The 20,344-nt window shown below is 50.2% G+C and overlaps 1 protein-coding gene across 1 annotated transcript in view; it reads right to left on the reverse strand.

Annotated features, from left to right (window-relative positions):
* The window catches only part of TTF1 (transcription termination factor 1), a 98,730-nt gene that overhangs the window by 59,507 nt on the left and 18,879 nt on the right, over window positions 1-20,344 (reverse strand). The window contains 7 exon segments of the mRNA XM_075324390.1: window positions 5,576-5,652; window positions 5,785-5,867; window positions 6,091-6,156; window positions 8,423-8,512; window positions 18,334-18,538; window positions 18,782-18,827; window positions 18,829-18,910. Coding sequence (XP_075180505.1) covers window positions 5,576-5,652; window positions 5,785-5,867; window positions 6,091-6,156; window positions 8,423-8,512; window positions 18,334-18,538; window positions 18,782-18,827; window positions 18,829-18,910 — 649 coding nt within the window.

Here is a 20,344-nt window from a genome sequence, read left to right on the forward strand (position 1 = left end):
CGCCTGATGCCTAATCGCCCAAGAGGCGCCCACTGCGCGGGTAGAGTGCGCCTTTACCCCCCGCGGCGGAGACTTGTCCCGAATCCGGTAGGCCTCTGATATGGCGGAACGGATCCATCTGGCATTGTGGCCTTGGATGCCGATTCACCCTTCTTGGGACCAGAAGGGAGAACAAACAGACCATCTGACTTACGGAACGGCGCGGTCCTGGAGACATAAATTCTAAGTGCACGCACTAGGTCCAGGGTGTGCAAGGACCTCTCCAAGCTGTGAGAGGGGCCAGGACAGAAGGATGGAAGGATGATTTCCTCGTTAAGATGGAACGGGGAGACCACCTTTGGGAGAAAAGCGGGATCTGGCCGGAGAACCGCTTTGTCCTGGTGAAAAATCAAAAAGGGGGAACGACAAGAGAGAGCTGCCAGCTCTGACGTCCTGCGAATAGAAGTGATGGCAACAAGAAACACCACCTTCCAAGACAGGTGAGACAGGGAAGATTCTCGCAAGGGCTCGAATGGGGAGCCCTGAAGTGACCCTAGGACTAGATTAAGGTCCCACGGTTCTAGAGGCCGACGGTACGGCGGTGCCAGGTGGGCTACTCCCTGGATGAAGGTCTTAACCTGTGAACGAGCGGCCAGTGGCTTCTGAAACAGGATTGATAACGCCGATATCTGGCCCTTTAGTGTTGCGAGCGAGAGACCCGCATCTAGGCCTGACTGCAAGAATGCCAACAGGGAAGGAAGGGAGAAGGCGAGAGGAGAAGAAATATTCTGCTCTTCACACCACCTGAAGAAAACCTTCCACGTGCGGTGGTAAATCTTTGATGAAGATGGCTTCCTGGCCCTAATCATTGTCTGAATCACTCTTGAGGAAAAACCAGCCTTAGCTAGAACCCAGGATTCAATGGCCAGGCCGTCAAATTTAGGACCTGTGAGTTCTGATGGAAGAGAGGCCCCTGCTGCAGGAGATCTGGACGGTCTGGAAGGCGCCACGGAGCGTCTGCGAGGAGCTGAGTTAGTTCCGCGAACCATGCTCGCCTGGGCCAGTCCGGAGCCACTAGGATGACCGGTATCCCTTCCGCCTTGATCTTCTTGAGGACCCTCGGAATTAGAGGGAGCGGAGGGAAGATGTACGGGAGACTGAACTGGCTCCATGACAGGGTGAGGGCGTCGACTCCTAAAGCCAAGCGGTCGCGGCACCGCGCTACAAAGTGCGGAACTTGACGGTTGAACCGGGAGGCCATTAGGTCCACGTCCGGAACTCCCCATCTGTCGCAGATCTGGTTGAAGACTTCCCGGTTGAGGGACCATTCTCCGGAGGCGAGGCCTTCCCTGCTGAGGAAGTCCGCCGCCCAATTGTCCACGCCTGGGATGTGTACCGCTGAGATCAGGGAGTGATGACACTCGGCCCAGTGCAATATCTTCTTGACTTCTCGCATCGCCCCGACACTTCTTGTGCCGCCTTGGTGGTTGATGTACGCCACCGCCGTCGCATTGTCCGACTGGATCCTGACCGGGCAACCCTGTACTAGGTGCCGAAACTGCTGCAAGGCTAGCCGGATGGCTCTTATCTCCAAAATGTTGATCTGGAGACAACTCTCTCTCGGTGACCATCGGCCCTGCGCTGTGTGATGTCGAAACACTGCTCCCCAGCCCTGGAGACTGGCGTCGGTGGTCACTATCTTCCAGTGGAGCGGGAGGAAAGACCTCCCTGATGCGAGGTTGCGCTGATTGAGCCACCAACGGAGGGAGTTGCGGGTCTCCGGCGAAAGATGAAACCTGCGGTCCAGAGAAAAGGGAGATCTGTCCCACTTCTTCAGCAAGGCCAGCTGGAGTGGCCGGAGATGGAACTGTGCAAAGGGTACCGCTTCCATCGCCGCCACCATACGACCGAGGACTCGCATGCCGAACCTGATGGACACTTGGCGCTGACGCCGAAGAGCGCGGAGTCCTCGTTGTAGGGAGGAGATCTTCTCCTGTGTGAGGAAAACTCGCCCTTGGATGGTATCGAATACCATGCCTAAAAAGGTGATCCGACGGGCCGGGATCAGAGAGGACTTCTTCCGATTTATCAGCCACCCTAACCGTGAAAGGGTGTCGATCGTGACCTGAACCCCAAGATGACAGTCCTCGAAAGAAGAGCCCTTTATCAACATATCGTCCAAGTACGGGATGACCATGACACCCCTGGCATGCAGGACGGACATGGCAGCAGCCATGATCTTCGTAAAGACCCTGGGTGCGGATGCGAGGCCGAAGGGAAGAGCTGTGAACTGGAAGTGATCTTCCGCTATCGCAAAACGGAGGAACTGTTGGTGAGAGGTGGCTATCGGGACGTGAAGATAGGCGTCTTGAATATCCAGCGATGCCAGGAATTCGCCTACCTCCATGGACGCGATGACGGACCGGAGTGACTCCATTCGAAACGGCCGAGGTCTCACCGACCTGTTCAGAAGCTTTAGGTCGAGGACGGGACGGACAGAGCCGTCCTTTTTGGGGACCACGAAAAGGTTGGAATAGAACCCCTTGAAACGCTCTGCGGGAGGGACTGGTACCACGACTCCCGTTCGGAGGAGGGAGTCTATGGAGTGAAAGAACGCGCGAGCCCGCGCGGTAGACTCGGGAGGGCGAGATAGGAAAAAACGTCTCGGTGGCTTTGCCTCGAATTCTATTTTGTAGCCTGATGTGATGATCTCTCTGACCCAGGCATCGGCGGTCAGGGGGATCCACACATGCTGAAAACGAGACAGGCGCCCTCCCACAAGTCTGGCGCTGTTGCGCGCCGACCGCGAGTCACTTGGAGGAACGACGGCGGTAACCAGAAGAGGATCTCGTGGACTGGCGGGGGCGTGAACGCCAGGCGGGATTGGTCTTGAATGACGGGGTCTTCCTGTCTCTCGGAGGAGAGCGGCTTTTCCGCGGCTGGGGATTGGAGCTGAAGCTGCGAAAGGACCGGAAACGAGCGGTGGAGCGCCGATTCTGGAAGCGCTTGGGGCGCAATTGGGGGAGAGATGTACTCTTTCCTCCCGTTGCATCGGAGATCAGCTGGTCCAGCCTATCTCCGAAGAGACGCTCCCCTAGGAAGGGCAGGGAAGTTAGTGACTTCTTAGAGGCCGCATCCGCGTTCCAGGAGCGGAGCCAAAGGGCTCGACGGATGGCCACATTGTTGCTGGCGGCCTGGGTCGCGCAACTTGCAGACGCCAGGGCTGCATTGAGCAAGTACTCACCCGCGAGGGAAATCTGCGAGGCGATGGGAACCAGGTCCGGATTGGCAGGAATGGCGCGGAGACCGCCGCGTAGCGTGTCCGCCCAGGACATCAGGGCCTTCGCCACCCAAACCGAGGCGAAGGCCGGAGAGAGGGATGAGCCCGCTGCCTCGAAGGCGGAACGGGCCAACCTGTCAATAGTACGGTCCGTAGGATCTTTGAGAGACGTACCGTTAGTGAGTGGAAGGACTGTGTGAGAAGACAGGCGGGAGACTGGGGGGTCAACCACAGGGGAACCTGCCCAATCCTTTCGAAGACCCTCAGGAAAGGGATAATGCAAATCGATGGACTTACCGCTGGTAAATACCCTGTCCGGCTGTTGCCTGTGGCTGCGCAGTAACTCAGCGAATTCTGGATGTCCGCTGAATGTGTTCTGGGCCCGCTTCACCCGCTTAAAGGAGACCTGGGTGCTCTGGGAGGAGACTGGGTCCACCTGTACCTTCAAGGTCTGGTTTACTGCTTCTATCAGGCTATTTACCATGTGCCGAATATCGGCCGCCTGCTCTGAGTCCTGTAGGGGTACCGCATCGGAATCATCCTCGGAGCAGTCAGAAGCCTCCCTGGAGGACTGACGGTCTGGACCTGGGGATGAAGGTGAAACCTGGGAAGAGTCTGAGGACGAGACCCGGCGGGTCCGTTTCTGAGCAGCAGAGGAGGACCCTGCAACGGGGCTCACCTGCTCCGGGGGCAATTGCGCCGGGTCTGCGGGAATCTGGGCGAGCGTCGGCAGCAGGCGTAGAGCTTGCGCGATGGTCCGAGAAGCCTCAGAGAGGGAATCTACGGACTGGGACAGGGACGCTAGCCAGTCGGGGGGGGGGCGGGACGCAGGGCCCTGCAGCATATGGCGCTGTGGCGTCTACGGTATCAGAAGCGTCGGCCGCGGAGTCCTGCGGAGGCTGCGCGTCTGTAGAACAGACGGAGCATAGTGGGGCGTCCTGACCCTGGGAAAATTTGGAGCTGCAGGAGGAGCATGCAAAAAATAGTGCAAAGGGGGCCTGCTTGGATTGGGTGGGCTTAGCCTTAGGCATGGTGCACACAGGTACTCTCCCTGGTGGCTGCTAGGAAGGAGACAGGAGAGGGTTAACTCGTCCCTAAACTCAGAGAATGCTACCTAGTGAGGGCTACTCCTTAGGAGCAGAGCTTACCCAGGTCCTGCGTGCTGCCCACCAGTCCAGAAGTGGAGTCCAGGAATGAGCTGGCCAGAAAACTCAGAACGCCGGCGTGCTGCAGCCTCAGGGGACCAGAGGCAGGCTAAAATGGAGAGGGGACGCTGGAGGAGGCTGGGGGAGGAGCAGGATTCCGGCGCGAAAAGTCTGGAGGATTCACAGCCCCCACCATCTGCCAGGAGGCAGAGCAGTGGGAGGTACAGAGGGAGACGACCGGCGGCCAATAGCGATGCAGCGGGGGCGTGGCTAGGACGCAGGAGCGACTAGGCCGAAGCCGGGGACTAAATTTATGGAGGGGGCCGGGGGAAAGAGCAGGGAAGTCGGATCCTACCTGCAATCGGCGGCGCCGGCTCAGCGATGGATGCGGTGCAGGCAGAGCTCCCTGGCCCTGCCTGTGAACAGCGCTGCTCGTCCAGGAAGGCTCCGGGGGAGAGCGTGCTGAAGGCAGGGTAGTAGGCATCATGATGGGGGTAGACAGCCCCCTATCAGGAGAAGGCAGCGTGACAGGGCCCCATCTATCACAAACGCTGCTGAGGTTCCATCCCTGCTGTATTCCCCTGTACGCCCTTTGGGGTGATACCTCAGGGCGAATCAGGGGTGCCCACAAAACAACCTGCCCACACGCGCACCCCCGGGAGTGGTACCACGGGGACGGGCGGGGGAGAGGGCCCCGAAGTCTCAAGCCCCTGCGACCCTGGGGAGCGGTACCCACGGGGCTGCGGAGAATGAGTGAAGCGAATACCTGCAGAGAAGAAGACGACAGGTATGAGAGCGATGAGCGGCGCCGAAATAAAATAAAAAAGCGCAAAAACATACATGGCTGAGGGGGGCCGAGACGGCCCACATCAGCCTCCTACGACACTAAGCTAAAAACTGATCTGAGCCCGCCTCCGGCTCGGGGTGTATGCTGCTAGGGAGGAGCTAACTTTTTTATGTTTACTTAGTGTCAGCCTCCTAGTGACAGCAGCATAACCCATGGTCCTGTGTCCCCCAATGAAACGATAGAGAAATAGTGTGAGCTTTACAGGCAAGGACATGGATATTGCCATAGATGAGCTTTACAGGCAAGGACATGGACATTGCCATAGGTGACCTTTACAGGCAAGGACATGGACATTGCCATAGGCGGCCAGGTACCACTGCTTACCTCTATGTCGCCATCCGTGGCGGACGCTGTCTGCACCAGATTGGGCAGCGTGGTGTGGTACAGGTGGCTCACAATTTCTATAATGGGAGAAACATGACAGGTCTTAATACAGGAGACAGATTAAAGGAGCACAATCCCCCCATATTGGTGGGATCTACCCCACACTGACAATACGAGCTCGGGCTGGATGACCCCTTTAAATCCCGTACCGTACAGCCGCATGTTCTTCCAGCCGTCGACTCTTTGCTTCAGGACGTGAAACTGTCTTTGCATGTAGTGGATCGGAACGTTTCTGAAAAATCAAACAGGTCACGGGGGGGGTGTGAGTCCCAAAAACTCAGATGAATATAATGGCAGGCAAAATATCCCCGAAAATCAAAGCTTCCTGTCTCCAAATAATCCCCCCGATTACCTGAAGCTATAAAGGGGAGGACGGCGCCGTCCACCAGCCACAAATCACAATATGCTGTAAGGAAATGTGGAGGCGTCAAGTGCCGAAAAGCGATGGTTCTTACCCAATGTGGTCGCACAGGTCACCCCACTTTATGTCGCCGTAATCCCTCACCTTCTGGTCATGAAGCCTGAAAATGGGGCGAGACGAGAGGTTACATCTATATCCACGATATTGGAGACGTCCGCGGGTCAAAGACATGCACACATATATACACACACATTATATACAGTGTCCCCCCCCCATATCCTGTATACGCCGCACCTATATACATCCTGTCCACCGCCATTAACTTGAGAACGGCGGCAGCTATAGACATAGAAGTGGTGTCTAGGTATAGTAAAGTAGCCCTGTGCTACACAATGAAATCACCTATAGCACCACCTGGTGGAAAACAATGGAGTTAGCATTTTTATCTCGAAAACGGAACGAGATAGAGAAAAAAAAGTGAACTACAAAGTTGTAGGGCATCATCAATTCAATACGAATCGACACCTTGCATACAGAAAGGCTATGATATGAAATCCATGACCCCCCCCAAAACATTGAATGCTGGTCACGCATATGGTGCTCATGTAACGTTGATGCTCTTGGTGTCCCCCGTCAGCTGCAATGCACATCTGGACTCTGCACAGCATACTGTATCTTGCTGCACGCTGTGCAATGTGGTAGGTGACAGGTCTGCACAAGCATCTGTGATACGTGGTCGTAGGTCCTGCAGTGTTGGTGGAGGGGTCGCATACACCGGCTGTTTGATGTGACCTCACAGAAAGAAGTCCAATGGGGTCAGGTCAGGTGAGCGGAGGCCACTCCACACAGCCACCATACCCAATGACTTGTAGGAAGGTCTCCATGAGGTGTCGCTTCACGTCCGCAGCCTTGTGAGATTTACACATTCTAATCATAGCATTTCTGTATGCAAGGTGTCGATTCGTATTGAATTGATGATGCCCAAAACTTTGTAATTCACTTTTTTTCTCTATCTCGTTCCATTTTCGATAAAAATGCTCACTCCGTTGTTTTCCACCAGGTGGCGCTATAGTAGGTTTCATTGAGTAGCGCATGGCTACTTTACTATACCTAGACACCACTTCTATGCCTATAGCTGCCGCCGTTCTCAAGTTAATGGCGGTGGACAGGATATGGGTGGACACACTGTATATAGATGAAGGGGGGCGAGGGCGTAAATGTGAGATATATATATGGACTGGAGCTGGGGAAAGGCTGTGAATGTACTGCAGTGGGGGGGGGGGGGGGTCACAGATGAACAAGGGGTACTAGAGGGCTCAGCACTGTGGGGGTCATAGATCGCAGTAGAGTACCACGGGGGGGGGGGTTAACAGTAAAGTACCATAGGGGTCAGCACTGGAGTTGGAAGGTCACAGGTGACAGTAATGTATCAGAGGGGTCAGTACTGGGGTGGGGGGGGGGGGGGGTCACAGATGATAGCAATGTACCAGAGGGGTCAGTACTGGGGTTAGGGGTCACAGATGACAGTAATGTACCAGAGGGGTCAGTACTGGGGTTAGGGGTCACAGATGACAGTAATGTACCAGAGGGGTCAGTACTGGGGTTGGGGGGGGGGGGGTCACAGATGATAGCAATGTACCAGAGGGGTCAGTACTGGGGTTGGGAGTCACAGATGATAGTAAGGTACCAGAGGGGTCAGTACTGGGGTTAGGGGTCACAGATGATAGTAATGTACCAGAGGGGTCAGTACTGGGGTTGGGGGTCACAGATGATAGTAAGGCACCAGAGGGGTCAGTACTGGGGTTGGGGGAAGGGGGGGGGGTTGTCACAGATGATAGCAATGTACCAGAGGGGTCAGTACTGGGGTTAGGGGTCACAGATGACAGTAATGTACCAGAGGGGTCAGTACTGGGGTTGGGGGTCACAGATGATAGTAAGGTACCAGAGGGGTCAGTACTGGGGTTGGGGGTCACAGATGATAGCAGTGTACCAGAGGGGTCAGTACTGGGGGTGGGGAGGTCACAGATGATAGTAAGGTACCAGTGGGGTCAGTACTGGGGGTGTCACAGATAGCAGTGGGGTACCAGAAGGTCAGCACTGGGGTGGAGGTGGGAGTGGGGATCACAGATGACAGCGGGGGTACTTTACTGTAAGTGCGGTGAGACAATAAGTTCTTTACGGGACGAGCAGTGGGTCCATAGAATCTACTGTCTGAGTAATGGGTCTATGGAGCTGCCGGCCACGTGATGTGGCTTCTCTGCGTTCAGGGAGGATATATCATAGGTTATGTGAAAATGGGATCGGGTCTGATTGTGGAGGGACACGGGGCAGTGAGGCGCGGCCTCCAATGTTCAGTTATGGGTCGTTCTGAACATTTTCTTTCAGATGAAAATGTAACGAGATAAATGAGGGACGAGCAGCCGCACCACAGGATCGTCTTTATGAAGGCTTTTATCCTCAGCGTCGCTCCAAAAGGATGAACGTAATTGTTCATTCGCATCATAATCAGGTGAAACCTAGAATACAGAAGAAATAAGAAACCGACAAGAGGGCAAGAAAATACCGCAAATATGAGATATCTACAGCTTATATCTGCGAGGAGAAAACAGTGACAAAGCAGCAGAGGGTTCTCCTGCAATATTACACACAGCGAGCAGGTATTTCTTTTTCGCTCCTAATTGGGAGACCCAGACAGTGGGTGTATAGCTACTGCCTCTGGAAGCCGCACAAAGAACTACACTTAAAAGTGTAAGGCCCCTCCCCTTCTGGCTATACACCCTCCCGTAGGAGTACGGGTTCCTCAGTTTTAGCTTTGTGCGCAGGAGGTCAGACACGCACGCATTGCTCCATTGTTTTTAGTCAGCAGCAGCTGCTGACTATGTCGGATGGAAGAAAAGAGGGTCTATACAGACTCCCAGCATGCTCCCTTCTCACCCCACTGTATGTCGGAGGTGTTTGTAAGGTTGAGGTACCCATTGCGGGTACGGCGGCAGGAGCCCACATGCTGATTCCTTCCCCATCCCTTTTTACAGGGCTCTGGGTGAAGTGGGATTTACCGGTCTCCAGGCACTGAGACCGTGCTCCATCTACAGCCCCTGGAGAAGATGCTGGATGGAGCGGAGTACATCAGGGACATGGCCCTGCTTCCTCAAGGTACTCTGTGTCCCCGTGTATTTGGCGCTCACACCGCAGCATGCTGGGTGTTGCAGTGCGCCGGGGGACATCAGCGCTGCGGCGCTTGTGCCATGGCCTCATTCAGCTTCGCTGAAGCAGGCACACGTATTGGAATCGGTCGCGCCGGCCGCTGGGACTGCGGCGCGGCTGGCACTTGTAGTGCGCCGGGGACTTCAGCGCGGCCTGCGCTTTTACGGCGGCCGCGCTGATAACTAGAGTCCCCGGCTTTTGCGGCCTGCTTCCGTTCGTTCCCGCCCCCAGACCTGCCAGTCAGGAGAGGGGCGGGACGCGGGCCACTTCTAGGAATCGGTCGCGCCGGCCGCTGGGACAGCGGCGCGGCTGGCACTTGTGGTGCGCCGGGGACTTCGGCGCGGCCCGCGCTTTTACGGCGGCCGCGCTGATAACTCGAGTCCCCGGCTTTTGCGGCCTGCTTCCGTTCGTTCCCGCCCCCAGACCTGCCAGTCAGGAGAGGGGCGGGACGCTGGCCAAGGCATCAGCGCTGAGGGCTGGAGTCGTTTTTACATATTCCAGCCCTCACAGTCGGCACAGAGGGGACACTGTTCCCGCACTTTTGTTTGGTAACTCCCACGGACCGACCCCTCTCCACAGACGCCGGCAGCCATTCCTGCTGAACACGCTGGGCTGCAGAGGGGAGCCGGGGAGACCCAGACAAGGAATTTTGCGCCTCTTACCCGCTATTCAGCGGGCGGTAAGCAGCCCTCAGGGCTCACCCCCTCTTGTGCCAGTAGTAGTCTTAGTATTTTGTTACTACAAATACTTGGTATTACATAGCGCTGGTCGCCCTTTGGCTATAGACTCTCTCACATTGCAGAGAGCCAGCAGCATGTCGTCCGTAAAACGCAAGGGTGCCAAAGCACAGACATTATATGCTTCCTGCACCGCATGTGGGACTTTTCTACCGGCAGGCTCCACAGACCCCCATTGTGTGCAGTGCTCGGCCCCGGCGGCGCTTGCACAGTCGGGACCTCTGCTGGACGTGACCCAGGGTGTACCACCTGTGAATGCTGTCAGGTGACAGGAACTGAGTTTGGCAGCTTTTGCTGACAGAATGTCTCTCACTATGTCACAAATTCTTGACACATTGCGAGCTAGGCCTGTACTTCAGGCCACGGACACTGTGCAATCATTGCCCCCTGGTCCCCCTCAGCTCAATTACCTCCAAGCTCCGGGACGGGCATCTACACCTCAGGGTGAAGACTCTGACTCGGACGATGGCCCCGGGCAGCCTAAGCGGGCTCGCTATGACGGGCCTTCACATTCATCTCAATGGTCAGGATCCCAGCGAGATGAATCTATGGGTGATGAGGCGGACGTTAACTGATCAGGATTCTGATCCTGGGACCGCTCTCAATCTAGATGCACCAGATGGCGACGCCATAGTTAATGATCTTATATTTAACATCAATAAGATGTTAAATATTTCCCCACCAGCTCCTCTTGCAGAGGAGTCAGCTTCGCAGACACGACGAGAATCCATTTCAGATACCCTAAGCGTACATTAAGCACTTTTCTGGACCACGCTGACTTCAGAGACGCAATCCAGAAACCCCACGCTTATCCTGAAAGGCGTTTTCCTAAACGGCTTAAAGATACACGCTACCCTTTTCCCACTGAAGTGGTCAAGGGTTGGACCCAGTGTCCAAAAGTGGATCCTCCAATTTCCAGGCTTGCAGCTAGATCCTTGGTTGCAGTTGAAGATGGAGCGGCACTTAAAGATGCCACTGACAGGCAGATGGAGCTCTGGCTGAAATCCATCTATGAAGCGATTGGAGCGTCATTAGCGCCTTCTTTTGCGGCCGTATGGGCACTCCAAGCTATCACGGCCGGGCTTGCGCGAGTCGACTCAGTCACACGTGCATTTGCCCCGCAGGTAGCACCATTGACCTCGCAAATGGCGGCATTCGCGTCGTACGCGATTAATGCTGTTCTTGACGCTACAAGCCGCACGGCAGTGGCGTCAGCCAACTCCGTTGTTTTGCGTAGGGCCCTGTGGTTGAGACATTGGAAAGCAGATTCTCATTCCAAGAAGTGCTTAACCAATTTGCCTTTTTCTCGTGACCGATTGTTTGGAGAGCGTTTGGATGAAATCATCAAACACTCCAAGGGTAAGGACTCTTCCTTACCGCAACACAGACAAAACAAACCCCAACAGAGGAGGGGTCAGTCTGGTTATCGGTCCTTTCGAGGACCGGGCAGGTCCCAATTCGCCTCGTCAAAAAAGACTCAAAAGGACCAGAGACGCTCAGATTCTTGGAGGTCTCAGTCACGCCCAAAAAGACCAGCCGGAGGAACCGTTGCCAAGACGGCGTCCTCCTGACTTGCGGTCTCCGATTCCCACACCCCGCGGTCGGTGGGAGGCTGTCCCACTTTGGCGACATTTGGCTGGCAAGCGTCAAAGACCGTTGGGTGAGAGATATTCTGTCTCACGGGTACAGGATAGAGTTCATTTCTCGTCCGCCAACTCGTTTCTTCAGAACTTCTCCACCACCAGACCGAGCCGATGCTCTGTTGCAGGCGGTGGCCGCTCTAAAGGCGGAAGGAGTGGTGACCTCCGTCCCTCTTCAGGAACAAGGTCACGGTTTTTACTCCAATCTGTTTGTGGTCCCAAAAAAGGACGGATCGTATCGACCCGTCCTGGATCTAAAGTTGCTCAACAGACACGTAAAAGTCAGGAGGTTCCGGATGGAATCCCTACGCTCCGTCATAGCCTCAATGTCTCAAGGAGATTTTCTAGCATCAATAGATATCAAAGATGCGTATCTCCACGTGCCGATTGCACCAGAGCATCAGCGTTTCCTACGCTTCGTCATACACGACGAGCACCTACAGTTCGTAGCGTTACCTTTCGGTCTGGCAACAGCCCCCCGGGTCTTCACCAAAGTCATGGCAGCAGTAGTAGCTGTTCTGCACTCGCAGGGTCACTCGGTCATCCCGTATCTAGACGACCTGCTTATAAAGGCACCCTCTCAAGAGGCATGCCAACACAGTCTGAAGGTGGCGCTAGACACTCTCCAGACTTTCGGGTGGATTATCAACTTTCCAAAGTCTCATCTAACCCCGACCCAATCTCTGACTTATCTTGGCATGGAGTTTCATACTCTATCAGCGATAGTGAGGCTTCCACTGGACAAGCAGTGCTCGCTACAGACTGGAGTGCAATCTCTCCTTCAGAGCCAGTCGCACTCACTGAGGCGCCTCATGCATTTCCTAGGAAAGATGGTAGCAGCAATGGAGGCAGTCCCGTTCGCGCAGTTTCATCTGCGCCCTCTCCAATGGGACATTCTGCGCCAATGGGATGGGAAATCGACGTCCCTCGACAGGACTGTCTCCCTCTCTCAGACTGCCAAGGACTCTCTACGTTGGTGGCTTCTCCCCAACTCATTGTCACAGGGAAAGTCGTTCCTTCCCCCGTCCTGGGCAGTGGTCACGACAGATGCGAGCCTTTCAGGGTGGGGAGCGGTGTTTCTCCACCACAGGGCTCAGGGGACGTGGACTCAGGAAGAGTCCACCCTGCAGATCAATGTTCTGGAAATCAGAGCAATCTATCTTGCCCTGCGAGCCTTCCAACAATGGCTGGAAGGCAAGCAGATTCGGATTCAGTCGGACAATTCAACGGCGGTGGCGTACATCAACCACCAAGGGGGAACACGCAGTCGCCAAGCTTTTCAAGAAGTCCAGCGGATTTTGACGTGGGTGGAAAGCAGAGCGTCCACCATATCCGCAGTTCACATCCCAGGCGTGGAAAACTGGGAAGCAGACTTTCTCAGTCGCCAGGGCATGGACGCAGGAGAATGGTCCCTTCACCCGGACGTGTTTCAACAGATCTGTTGCCGCTGGGGGACGCCGGACGTCGATCTGATGGCGTCACGGCACAACAACAAGGTCCCAGTTTTCATGGCACGGTCTCACGATCACCGAGCGCTGGCGGCAGACGCCTTGGTTCAGGATTGGTCGCAATTCCGACTCCCCTATGTGTTCCCACCTCTAGCATTGTTACCCAGAGTTCTCCGGAAAATCAAGTCCGACTGCCATCGAGCCATACTCGTCGCTCCAGATTGGCCAAGAAGGTCGTGGTACCCGGATCTGTGGCATCTCACGGTAGGCCAACCGTGGACACTACCAAACCGTCCAGATTTGCTGTCTCAAGGGCCGTTTTTCCATCTGAATTCTGCGGCCCTGAACCTGACTGTGTGGCCATTGAGTCCTGGATCCTAGCGGCCTCAGGTTTATCTCAGGGAGTTGTTGCCACAATGAGACAAGCTAGAAAACCATCCTCAGCTAAGATCTATCACAGGACGTGGAAGATATTCTTAGCGTGGTGCTTGGCTCAAGGGTTTTCTCCCTGGCCATTTGCATTGCCAATTTTTCTTTCATTCCTGCAGTCTGGGCTGGAAAAAGGTTTGTCCCTTAGCTCGCTTAAGGGTCAAGTCTCCGCACTATCCGTATTCTTTCAGAAGCGCTTGGCACGGCTTTCTAAAGTACGCACGTTTCTCCAAGGAGTTTGTCATATCGTTCCTCCTTACAGACGGCCATTGGAACCCTGGGATCTGAACAAGGTTCTCCTTGCTCTCCAGAAGCCGCCTTTCGAGCCTTTGAAAGAGGTTCCCCTTTCTCGGCTTTCACAAAAGGTAGTTTTTCTTGTAGCGGTCACGTCTCTTCGAAGAGTGTCCGAGCTAGCGGCGTTATCTTGCAAATCTCCCTTCCTGGTGTTTCACCAAGACAAGGTAGTACTGCGTCCAATTCCAGAGTTTTCTCCCAAGGTGGTTTCTTCCTTTCATCTCAATCAGGATATCACTTTGCCATCTTTGTGTCCGCATCCAGTTCACCAATTTGAAAAGGGTTTACATCTGTTGGACCTGGTGAGAGCACTCAGGATTTATATTGCTCGCACGGCGCCTCTACGCCGTTCTGATGCGCTCTTTGTCCTAGTCGCTGGTCAGCATAAGGGATCGCAAGCTTCCAAATCCACCCTGGCGCGGTGGATCAAGGAACCAATTCTTCACACATACCGTTCTGCTGGGCTTCCGATTCCATCTGGACTGAAGGCCCATTCTACCAGAGCCGTGGGTGCGTCCTGGGCATTGCGGCATCAGGCTACGGCTCAGCAAGTGTGCCAGGCGGCTACCTGGTCGAGTCTGCACACGTTTACCAAACACTATCAAGTGCATACCTACGCTTCGGCAGATGCCAGCCTAGGTAGACAGGTCCTTCAGGCGGCGGTGGCCCACCTGTAGGAAGAGGCTGTCTGACAGCCCGTTCATGTGGTATCTTTTTACCCACCCAGGGACTGCTTTTGGACGTCCCACTGTCTGGGTCTCCCAATTAGGAGCGAAAAAGAAGAAGGGAATTTTGTTTACTTACCGTAAATTCCTTTTCTTCTAGCTCCAATTGGGAGACCCAGCACCCGCCCTATTTGTTCTTAGGGTTTCGTTTTTCGGGTGCACATGTTGTTCATGTTGTTTCTTAAGTTCTCCGATCTTGTTATCGGATTGAATTTGTTTTTGAAACTGTTATTGGCTTTCCTCCTTCTTGCTTTGGTACTAAAACTGAGGAACCCGTACTCCTACGGGAGGGTGTATAGCCAGAAGGGGAGGGGCCTTACACTTTTAAGTGTAGTTCTTTGTGCGGCCTCCAGAGGCAGTAGCTATACACCCACTGTCTGGGTCTCCCAATTGGAGCTAGAAGAAAAGGAATTTACGGTAAGTAAACAAAATTCCCTTCATTCCTGTATATAGGGACAGTATTATAGTAGTTATATTCCTGTATATAGGGGCAGTATTATAGTAGTTATATTCTTGTACATAGGGGGCAGTATTATAGTAGTTATATTCCTGTATATAGGGGCAGTATTATAGTAGTTATATTCCTGTATATAGGGGCAGTATTATAGTAGTTATATTCTTGTACATAGGGGCAGTATTATAGTAGTTATATTCTTGTACATAGGGGCAGTATTATAGTAGTTATATTCCTGTATATAGGGGGCAGTATTATAGTAGTTATATTCCTGTATATAGGGGGCAGTATTATAGTAGTTATATTCTTGTATATAGGGACAGTATTATAGTAGTTATATTCTTGTATATAGGGACAGTATTATAGTAGTTATATTCTTGTATATAGGGACAGTATTATAGTAGTTATATTCTTGTACATAGGGGGCAGTATTATAGTAGTTATATTCTTGTACATAGGGGGCAGTATTATAGTAGTTATATTCTTGTACATAGGGACAGTATTATAGCAGTTATATTCTTGTACATAGGGACAGTATTATAGTAGTTATATTCCTGCATATAGGGGGCAGTATTATAGTAGTTATATTCTTGTACATAGGGGGCAGTATTATAGTAGTTATATTATTGTACATAGGAGCAGTATTATAGTAGTTATATTCTTGTACATGGGGGCAGTATTATAGTAGTTATATTCTTGTACATAGGGGGCAGTATTATAGTAGTTATATTCTTGTATATAGGGGCAGTATTATAGCAGTTATATTCTTGTATATAGGGGCAGTATTATAGCAGTTATATTCTTGTATATAGGGGCAGTATTATAGTAGTTATATTCTTGTACATAGGAGCAGTATTATAGTAGTTATATTCTTGTACATAGGAGCAGTATTATAGTAGTTATATTCTTGTACATAGGAGCAGTATTATAGTAGTTATATTCTTGTACATAGGAGCAGTATTATAGTAGTTATATTCTTGTACATAGGGGCAGTATTATAGTAGTTATATTCTTGTACATAGGGGCAGTATTATAGTAGTTATATTCTTGTACATAGGGACAGTATTATAGTAGTTATATTCTTGTACATAGGAGCAGTATTATAGTAGTTATATTCTTGTACATAGGGGCAGTATTATAGTAGTTATATTCTTGTACATAGGAGCAGTATTATAGTAGTTATATTCTTGTACATAGGGGTAGTATTATAGTAGTTATATTCTTGTACATAGGGAGCAGTATTATAGTAGTTATATTCTTGTACATAGGAGGCAGTATTATAGTAGTTATATTCCTTGTACATAGGGACAGTATTATAGGAGTTATATTCCTGTATATAGGGGACAGTATTATAGTAGTTATATTCTTGTACATAGGGACAGTATTATAGCAGTTATATTCTTGTACATAGGGACAGTATTATAGTAGTTATATTCCTGCATATAGGGGGCAGTATTATAGTAGTTATATTCTTGTACATAGGGGGCAGTATTATAGTAGTTATATTATTGTACATAGGAGCAGTATTATAGTAGTTATATTCTTGTACATGGGGGCAGTATTATAGTAGTTATATTCTTGTACATAGGGGGCAGTATTATAGTAGTTATATTCTTGTATATAGGGGCAGTATTATAGCAGTTATATTCTTGTATATAGGGGGCAGTATTATAGCAGTTATATTCTTGTATATAGGGGCAGTATTATAGTAGTTAATATTCTTTGTACATAGGAGCAGTATTATAGTAGTTATATTCTTGTACATAGGAGCAGTATTATAGTAGTTATATTCTTGTACATAGGAGCAGTATTATAGTAGTTATATTCTTGTACATAGGAGCAGTATTATAGTAGTTATATTCTTGTACATAGGGGCAGTATTATAGTAGTTATATTCTTGTACATAGGGGCAGTATTATAGTAGTTATATTCTTGTACATAGGGACAGTATTATAGTAGTTATATTCTTGTACATAGGAGCAGTATTATAGTAGTTATATTCTTGTACATAGGGGTAGTATTATAGTAGTTATATTCTTGTACATAGGAGGCAGTATTATAGTAGTTATATTCTTGTACATAGGGACAGTATTATAGTAGTTATATTCCTGTATATAGGGGACAGTATTATAGTAGTTATATTCTTTGTACATAGGGACAGTATTATAGTAGTTATATTCTTGTACATAGGGACAGTATTATAGTAGTTATATTCCTGTATATAGGGGACAGTATTATAGTAGTTATATATTCTTGTACATAGGGAGCAGTATTATAGTAGTTATATTCTTGTACATAGGAGGCAGTATTATAGTAGTTATATTCTTGTACATAGGGACAGTATTATAGTAGTTATATTCCTGTATATAGGGGACAGTATTATAGTAGTTATATTCTTGTACATAGGGACAGTATTATAGTAGTTATATTCTTGTACATAGGGACAGTATTATAGTAGTTATATTCCTGTATATAGGGGACAGTATTATAGTAGTTATATTCTTTTACATAGGAGGCAGTATTATAGTAGTTATGGAGAATATACAGTGGGTACGGAGAAGTATTCAGACCCCCTCTAAATTTCTCACTCTTTGATTCATTGCAGCCATTTGGTATTTTTTCTCATGAATGTACACTCTGCTCCCCATCCCGCATCTTGACAGGAATAAAACAGAAATGAGCTCAGCACACAATGATCTTGGGGTTCGTCTTTACCTCTCACCAAGGCTCTTCTCCCACGATTGCTCAGTTTGGCTGGACGGCCAGGTCTAGGAAGAGTTCTGCTGGTCCCAAACTTCTTCCATGTAAGAATTATGGAGGCCTGTGCTCTTAGGAACCTTCAGTACTGCAGAAATTCTTTTGTAACCTTAGCCAGATCTGTGCCTTGCCACAATTCTGTCTCTGAGCTCCTTGAGCAGTTCCTTTGACCTCATGATCCTCATTTGGGTGTGACATGCAGTGTGAGGTCTTATATAGACAGGTGTGCGCCTTTCCAAATCACGTCCTATCAGTTTAATTACACACAGCTGGACTCCAATGAAGGAGGAGAACCATCTCAAGGAGGATCACAAGGAAATGGCCAGCATAGGACTTACATGAGTGTCTGAGCAAAGGGGTTGAATACTTATGACCATGGAATATTTCAGTTTTTCTTGTTTAAAAACTTTGCAAAAAATGCCTATATTTCTGGGGGGGTTTTGGTCAAGATGGGGGATGGGGTGCAGAGTGTACATTTATGAGAAAAAAATGACCAACTGGCTGCAATGAAACAGAGTGAAAAATTTAAAGGGGTGTGAATACTTTCCGTACCCACTGTATCATCTCATTTCACAGCATGAAAGACAAAAGAATATAATACATCATTACAGCAATAAAACTCTGTAAACAGAAAAATGTATATAATCACCATCTGGTTCTGCACGTCGTCCATACTCTCGTCTCGACCCTCTCTTCTACCTTGAACCATGGTATCCCGGTGTACAGCTTTCTTTTCGGTACAGTCACCGGCTCTTCACCATTGTTCTCATTGCACAGAGTGGAGACAACAAAATCCTTCACAGCTGCGATCAGACGGTTTGTTTCTTCTGCGCTCCAGTCACCACGATTCCCCTCTATATCATAGAATATATATATATTTATGTATCTGTAGCAGTGCATTATGCAAATATATATATTGCATCAATGCGACGTGTCTGTCTGCAAGCGATACAGAGCGGTATACACACGGGGACCCCGCCGGAGACGATGCTGAGCTCCTGAGAGTTTGCAGGGAAGCAGCATGCGCAGAAATCTGCTGATTATGCACAGAAATTGTATCAAGATGGAAACTATTGCGTGATAACGACGCCTCTCACCGCGGAACTGGGTGACCTTCATACGAATCGAGGAATATTCCCGGTTTCATTGCACACGCAATCTTCTGCCAATCCTTCCCGAACTCCTCGCAATACATCTTCAGCTGCATCTCCTCCTCACTTGAAAACCTAAAAAACAAGACGGAAAGGAACAAGAACAAAAAAAAAAATGATACCATTTTGGGCACATACGAAACCTTCATTGCATATTTTTAGAGAAGCGCAATTTTAGTTTTCAATTTCTTCTCTGCACTGTACAATTTTTTGGACAGATCGGACTCTTACGAATGTAAAGTTGGCAAATATGCTTTTTGATTTTTTAGATTATTAAAGAAGGAGAAGTTTACTTTTTACTCCCCTTAGAGGACCTCATCCTAATAAAAATATATGAAGCTAAAAAGAGCATTTTTGGTACTCACCATAAAATCCTTTTCTTGGGGGACACAAGAAACCATGGGTGGTGGCTGCTGATACTAATGATGGATGCAAGGTCGCATCAAAGTAAGACCAGGTAGAGAAGCAACAGGAAAACCAAAATTAGTGAGCCACAGTGGAGGCCAAGAGAAAGATTTTTGGGTAAGTACCTTAAAAATCTTTACTCTGTTGCTCTCACCTTGGAGGTTGGCCCGACTTATGCTGGATAAGAAAATGCAGACGGCCCTAATAGGCATTCAATGTGTGAAGTGACTTCTCTCTGGGATGTGAAAGGAAGGGAGGACAAGTGCTTATGTTCATGTTTAAAGAGACCACGCTGGGAACGAAACGAGGGCACAAGTGGCCAGACCACTCTGAAGAGACACTTGATAGGCGTCTGTCACATAGAGGACCCCTTGTCCAGGACACTGTTGAGAGAACCACTTTCCAGGACAACCTACATGAAGAGACCACTTTCCGGACACCGGTGAAGTGGAGCCATAAAACGAACCAACCTTCAAGGTCTCCACTGAGGTACCAATGAGCGACTCCTTGGAGGAAAGCTCCACTTAAACCTGTCATCTGAGGCTTACGTTCTGAAAGAGGATGAGCACAATGCCAAAACTGGGCTCTTCAGACTCTAATCCTGACTCAAGGAAGAATAGTGGAGAAAAACAAAAAATGACAGTGATCCGGTGTTGGATTTGACCCATCAGAATTAGGCTTTCCAAATGTGATGGATATGATTAGAAGCTGGCTACCTTGCCTTGATCATAATCTGCACGGCTTGATCGAAAAGACGAAGGGCATCGGGACCACAACCTCAAATGCCGTCAGAGATGTCTGCCCAGGAAGCTGAGGGGCTTTAGCGGAAGCTTGGATCATAGCAGGCTTATCGGTTAACATTTTTCAGACAGCCGTTACGCATTTGGATTTTGCCACGACTATGGCCCTATATGGAAAAAGCAGACAGTTTGTGGGTGTCTCGGGTAAGCCCAGACTTAGTGGCTCAACTCTTTAGAGCACTAGAGTTACCTAAAAAAGTTGCTGTGATAAAGGTGCAAGCTCACACTAAAGAGTGCACCAAGGAAGCTGAAGGGGACAAACCGAGCGGACGTGGCGGCTAAATCAGCTGCCTTGCTTCCCCTC

This window comes from Anomaloglossus baeobatrachus, chromosome 9 (assembly GCF_048569485.1).
Source record: "Anomaloglossus baeobatrachus isolate aAnoBae1 chromosome 9, aAnoBae1.hap1, whole genome shotgun sequence".
Taxonomy (NCBI): Eukaryota; Metazoa; Chordata; class Amphibia; order Anura; family Aromobatidae; genus Anomaloglossus; species Anomaloglossus baeobatrachus.